This window comes from Rhipicephalus sanguineus, chromosome 4 (genome assembly GCF_013339695.2).
Source record: "Rhipicephalus sanguineus isolate Rsan-2018 chromosome 4, BIME_Rsan_1.4, whole genome shotgun sequence".
Classification (NCBI taxonomy): Eukaryota; Metazoa; Arthropoda; class Arachnida; order Ixodida; family Ixodidae; genus Rhipicephalus; species Rhipicephalus sanguineus.
In genome coordinates, this window is record NC_051179.1 from 162,263,695 (window position 1) to 162,270,382 (window position 6,688).

At 56.2% G+C, this 6,688-nt stretch overlaps 1 protein-coding gene across 1 annotated transcript; it reads left to right on the forward strand.

Moving 5' to 3' along the window:
• The first annotated feature begins 248 nt into the window (after positions 1 to 248).
• On the forward strand, positions 249 to 5,593 carry LOC119391804 (uncharacterized). Its single transcript, XM_049415402.1, has 2 exons — positions 249 to 1,831; positions 1,870 to 5,593. The coding sequence occupies exons 1-2, from the start codon at positions 252 to 254 to the stop codon at positions 5,549 to 5,551; spliced, it is 5,262 nt and encodes a 1,753-aa protein (XP_049271359.1). The 5' UTR covers positions 249 to 251; the 3' UTR covers positions 5,552 to 5,593.
• The last annotated feature ends 1,095 nt before the right edge of the window (positions 5,594 to 6,688 follow it).

The window sequence follows — 6,688 nt, forward strand, 5'->3', positions numbered from 1 at the left end:
CACCAATGTGTCCGTGATGACGAGAGGCATCGACTGATACCAGCTGACCCCTGAGGTACGCTTTTTTTGTCAAATTTCGGGACTTCTTCTACCGCCGCCGTGCGAAGGACTGCTAGGCCTAGGCGTGCTCCGCGGGCGCTAGGCCTGGCACCGTCGCGCCGGTCGCCGTCTGCCGTACTGCTCGGTGGCGGCCGCTCGTCAGCTCTGAGATGGAGGCGTCCGCTCGGACAACAGTGATCGTGGACAACGAAATGCGCGTTCAAGTTCAAGGAGAAGAAATAACACCAGAGGAGTACCACAACGAGGCCGGATGGACGCTCGCGGGGGAGCGTATGTCGAGGCTGCGCCGGCGGGCCCCCGCCAGTGGCATGCCCGACGGATCCGGCGGGAGTCAAGCAAGCCCGAAATCGAAATTCAACAAAAACGTGAGAGCCTCGGTCATCAAGGCCGCACGCATGCCAGCCATGCCGCTGGAAGAGAGCAAGATAGTCGTCAGACCCAGAGGGGGACTGGACATCGTCAAGACCGGCACCACCACCGTCGCCACGGCCATACTCGCCGCGGCCAAGATCACGAGCGAGGAAAGCGCGGCGGACACCATCTGCCCCAACACGCAACAGAATATTATGGTCGTCAGTACACCGAACGAAAACAACGCAGCAAGGTACGCTACAATCCATGAAATCTCTATTCAAGGCAAACTCTACGAAGTCAGCGCATATCGCACGGCACCTCACGACACCGTAAAAGGCGTCATCAAAGGCATCCCCACCGACGCGAACGCCGAAGAGCTCGATAGAAATATTGTCAACGAGAGGAACCCACTAGCAGTGGGCGCAAAGAGGATCGGCAGCACGACCTCCGCGATCGTGGTGTTCCAGGGACCCAAGGTACCGAACTTCGTCCGATACGGAGTCACCCTGATACCTTGCCACCTCTACAGGAAACAGATCGACGTTTGCCACCAGTGCGGCCGAGTGGGACACCGTAAGGACGTGTGCCCGACACCCACAATCAAGACGTGCCTGGCCTGCGGGCTCGCGAACCCCAAGGAAGACCATAGCTGTACCCCAAAATGTAAGCTGTGCGGGGGCGAACACTCGACCGGAGACCGAACGTGCAAGGCAAAATACAAGATGCCTTACGTTGTGCGCAAGCGACAATGGGTACGGCGACAGGCCGAACTCCAGCTGCTGCCGGAAAGCGATTTCCCGCCACTCGACAAGCCGTCAGCTGTGCAAAAGTCAAGGACTCCATCGAAGAATCGCGCGCCAAAATCCAGAGACAGCAGCAAGAAAAGGTCACCATCACATGAACGAGTAGGCTGGGTCGACGCAGCGAAAGGGAACAATACAAGGAGCGCGCAGAAAATCACGGAAGCCGCGAAGAAAGACGATATGAACAAGGTGCGAGAAGCCAACGAGACCTTAAGGCAAGAAAACGCGGCGCTGCGAACAACTATTAACAACCTCTCGAGAGAGATTGCTGAGATCCGTAAGCTGCTGCTATGCAACAACGAGTCTCCACAGAGACCCACGCCAAGCTCAAGAGAGACAGAGGAAACAAGCACGAAGAACCAGGAGGCAGCCGTAGAGGAACCGGCACAGAAGAAGCGAGCCATCGAGGCCCCGCGCAAGCAAAAAGAAAACGACCGCAACGAGAACCTCGAAGCCAAATTCGAAGCGAGATTCACCAAACTCGAAGAGCTACTCACGGCGAACATCGCAGCAGTGACAGCAATGAAACAAACAGTGGATAACTACCAAGCTGAGAACATAAACAGATTCGCCTACATCGAAAGGACCCTACAGCCGATCGTGAGCCACCCGACGTTTGCGCCCATTTTCGCGCTACATCCACCCAACCAAGGAACCGCATACGCGCCAACGCAATTATGGCCGCCAACGCAGCAGCAGCAACAGGCGTAACTGTGTGGCAGTGGAACTGTCGCGGCTTCGGAAGGAAGAAGGCAGTCATCCAGCAGCACATTGCACGCGCCGCGCGCAAGCCGGACGTGATACTACTACAAGAGACACTCACCGACGCACCGTCACTCCCCGGCTACAGAGTGCACAAGGGCCCACCCGACGGCAGAGGCCTGTGCACCCTGGTCAGGAAGGGACTCACGTTCGTCGAACACGAGCTCCACAACACTATCAAGATCGAGCACACACTCACCGAAATCATCCCGGGCAAGAAGAGAAAAGGAAGCATATTTCTGCTGAACGTCTACAGCAACCCATCGAAGAGAAAAGAGAGATTCAAGACACTACTGCACAGAGCCAGCACCGCGGCGGGCCGCAACACGCTGATCGCGTGCGGTGACTTCAACGCGATGAACCCAGCCTGGGGCTACAACAAGTACACAGCAAAGGGCCGCGACCTGTACCAAGACGCCACGGAACTCGAGTTCACCCTCATCACGGACCCGACGCATCCGACGAGAATCGGTAACTCCGTGTCCCGCGACACCACTCCGGACCTCACGTTCGTCAAGAACGACGTCCGGGGCGCGATCACCTGGAGAAACACGGGGGCCGACCTCGGCAGTGACCACACCATCGTGGAAATCGGCATACCAGAACACAACGACACCAGCAACAGAACACACAGATGGATAGACTGGGATGCCTTCCGACACACCAGAAACCAGAGGGAAGACGGTGACGACGAGATCGAAGACATAGACTCGTGGACGGCCGAAATCACCAAGAACGTACGCGACGCGACGAAAGAAATTAAAACGGACGCGGAGATAGACAAAGTAGACAGCCGGCTAGCGCATCTCATCGAGGCCAAACAGTCGATACTCAATCGATGGAAGAAACAACGGCTCAACCGCAGACTCAGAAAGCAGGTGGCGGAGCTCAACCGAGCAATCGAAGATCACTGCCGCGTGCTATGCGCGCAACAGTGGAACGAGATCTGCAACGCAGCAGACGGGCAGATGCACAGCGGGAAGACGTGGAACCTGCTGCGGCATCTGCTCGACGAAACCAAGACCAAGTCACACCAAAGGGACAGACTCGCCAAGCTCATACATCGGGCGGTCTCGGTACACGGCGCCGATGAAGTCACCAGGCGTATCAACGACAAATATCTGCCAACTACACCCACCGAACAACACGCGCCGTACGGCGGCCAACCCAACGCGAACCTCGATCGCGATATTGACGTCGAGGAAGTCCGCGCGGCCCTGCACGGCCTCAACAGCCGGTCGGCGGCCGGCCCGGACCTCGTCACGAACAAGGCGCTGAAGAACCTCGACGACGGCTCCATTGAGAACCTAGCAAAGTACTTCAACAAGTGCTGGAAAGCGGGCGAGCTGCCGAAGCAGTGGAAGACAGCCAAGACCATTCTGATTCCCAAGCCGGGGAAGCCACCGGACACGGACAACCTCCGGCCCATCTCGCTCACGTCCTGCGTGGGCAAGGTGCTGGAGCACGTCCTGCTCAACAGGTGGCAAGATTACCTGGAACGAGAAGGGCTGTACCCGGCCACGGTAATCGGCTTCAGACAGCACCTGAGCACGCAGGACGCGATGCTGCAGCTCAAATACCAAATCATCGACGGCGATGGCAGCGCACGCGACAACAAGGCAATCCTGGGGCTCGACCTGCAGAGCGCCTTCGACAAGGTGAAACACTCGGCGATCCTGTCCCAAGTCTCAAATCTCAACATGGGTGAGAGATCCTACAACTACATTAAGGACTTCCTCACGGACAGGACCGCCGAGCTGCGAGCAGGCGACCTACAGACGCAAGAGAAGAAGCTCGGGAGCACTGGCACACCGCAGGGGTCGGTCATCTCGCCGATGCTGTTCAACCTGGTAATGATCGGAGTGGCAGAGAAGCTCGCGGATGTCGAACACGTCAGGCACACCATATACGCGGACGATATCACGCTGTGGGTGACCGGTGGCAGCGACGCCCACATTGAGTGCGCGCTGCAAACCGCCGTCGACGCGATAGAAGACCGGTTGGAGGGCACCGGACTGATATGTTCGCCGAGCAAATCGGAGCTCCTAATACTCCCACCTACCAACAACGTCAGAGGCAAGACCAAAAAACGCGAATACGAAAAGATCCGAATCATAACCAAATCCGGCAACGTTATCCCCGAGGTCGGTAAAATCAGGATCCTAGGCATGGTCATCGAGAAGCACGGAAGAAACGGCGACATCATCGCCCGTCTTACAGCGAAGGCGGCCAACGCGACGCGACTCCTCAAACGAGTCACGTCCCGGAAAGCAGGCATGAGAGAGGAGAGCCTAATCAGGCTCGTACAATCCTTTATCATCAGCCACGTCACTTACGTCGCAGCCTACCACAGATGGCTGCAACACGAACGCAACAAAATCAATGCCATCATCAGAAGAGCGTACAAAACGGCGTTGGGCCTGTTTGAGTCCACGAGCACGACCCGCCTCTTACAACTCGGGATACACAACACGCTCGAAGAAATAGCCGAAGCACAACGGAGCGCTCAACTGGAGCGGCTGTCCACGACCAATGCCGGGAGGAAAATACTGGATGACCTGGGAATAGGACACTCGAACGAAGCGGAGACGAAGCTCCCCGTCCCCAAAGAGGTCCGACGCCAAACCAGAACCGACCCCATACCCAAGAACATGAATCCCGACTACAACAAGGGAAGAAGAGCGGCGAGGGCCAAGGCTCTCATCGACCTACACGCCAACGACGAGCACGCGCGATATGTGGACGCGGCCGAATACCAACAGAACGCTTTCGCAGCGGTCGTCATCGAGGCGTCGACCGGCGCAACAAGGACGGCAGCGAGCGTGAAGAGCATTGGAGCGGAACAAGCGGAGGAGGTGGCCATCGCCCTGGCCATCATCGACCCAGACTGCCACACCGTGCTAAGTGACTCGAGACAGGCGGTGCGAAACTTCGCCAAAGGCCAAGTATGTAGAGAGGCCGAACGAGTATTGCGTGCGGCCAAACTGCAAGACAGAAAAGTAAGAATTAAGTGGTTCCCGGCGCACGCGGGTGACGCGTCGGAACGCAATGCCAATCACAACGAGACGGCACACGCAGCGGCGCGAGCGCTAACTAACCGCGCCCCGGCGACAGACCGTCAGACGTGGTTCGGAGCCAAGGACCGCATGACGGACTATAACGACATCACAAAAGCCTACCGCATGGCTCGCAGGACTTTCCCACTCCCGCACCCGCGGTTGAGTCGAGCGGAGGCGGTACTATTGAGACAGCTCCAGACCGGATCGCTACCGAGTCCGGGACTGATGCATCGCATGTACCCCGAGACATACCCGACCGACAAGTGCAAGGTCTGCCGGAGGGAGACGGCGGATCACACGCACATCTTGTGGGACTGCATCAAACACCCAGAGGAAGCGAGATCAAGAACGATCCCGTCGCGGCTCGAGGAAGCCGCGAAGAGCTACGACCTGGATCAACAGCTCTGGGCCGTCCAGCAGGTCCTCGGGGCGCTCGAAAGGCAGGGACCCAGCGAGCCGGCAACGGCGAGCGGAGACCCGCGCCGAGTAACGGCAACCCCGAAGACGACGTAGGCCCTCGTCGGGGCGCGCGAGCGCCCAACTGCAGGCACAAATAAAGTTTGTTCCAATCCAATCCAATCTTTCTCCCCCGGGTTGTAGAAGCGTCGGGAGGGTTCTTCGGCGTATAGCACAGCCAAGGCTAAGGAAAGTGGGAGATTTCTCTCGCCGGTTCTACTCGCGGTGACGTCACTCGGCGTCGCGTCATGCTTTCCCTCTAGAACGTTCCAGGCTTTGCCGGGCGTTTAATCTGGTTTTCTACATCTGGCTCGAGTGGGTGACGGGGAGCGCCCCGCCGGCATCTTTGAATACTTGTTTTTTTTTTTTTTGTCGCGCTTCTTGGACGAGCGGCTGGCGCCGTTCTGTCTCGCTGCCATTTTAAAGTGGCCGCGCGTGCGCTTTATTGACGCACTCGTTTGTGACTATTCGACTGTTTAGAAGTTTCTTTCTCAAATAGGAAAGGCGCCAAGGCGCATCAAACGTAGCAAACTTTTTTTATTTGGGCCGTGTTTGCCATTTTTTCACATTTTTTTTGTTTGAGGACGGCATAAAGAAGCATGGATGTAATTCACCTTGATGGGAACCGATGCGCACAAAAGACAGGGACACAAGAAGGAACATAGATGGACAGACGAAGCGCAAACTAACAACAGTTTATTGGCAGGAAATGTCACCTTATATATGCCAAAAAAACAACACTCATTTTGCAATACGAAGCAAAGACAATCTAACACACACGTGCAGTACCAGTGAGATATGCTATTTCTTTGGCTGATAAAGAGATAGGTGGCACGCTGATGCATTTGTCTTTGAGACATGAGATATCGTGAGCTTCAATGATTAGGCGTTTTGTTTCCCTTTTGCTCTTTGCAATTACAGTGCAACTTTTATAATCAGGTTTGCAACCAGATTTTTCGCGATGAATGGCCAGCCATCCCGCTGTTTTGTTTGTCACGTTGTACGCATGCTCGCAGAGGCGGTCGTTTGTGCAGCGACCTGTTTGACCAATATACACGCGGTTACATCTCAGCGGAATGCGATACACAACCCCTTCAGTGCAGTTTGCATATGCAGTTCAATGTAGTTGGCGCTTCGTCTGTCCATCTATGTTCCTCCTTGTGACCCTGTCTTTTCTACGCATCGGTTCCCATC

Coding starts and splice junctions, on each gene's coding strand:
- LOC119391804 (XM_049415402.1), top strand. CDS start 252: ATGCGCGTTCAAGTTCAAGGAGAAGAAATAACACCAGAGGAGTACCAC. Junction 1,832..1,869: donor CCGATCGTGAGCCACCCGAC/GTTTGCGCCCAT, acceptor CACCCAACCAAG/GAACCGCATACGCGCCAACG.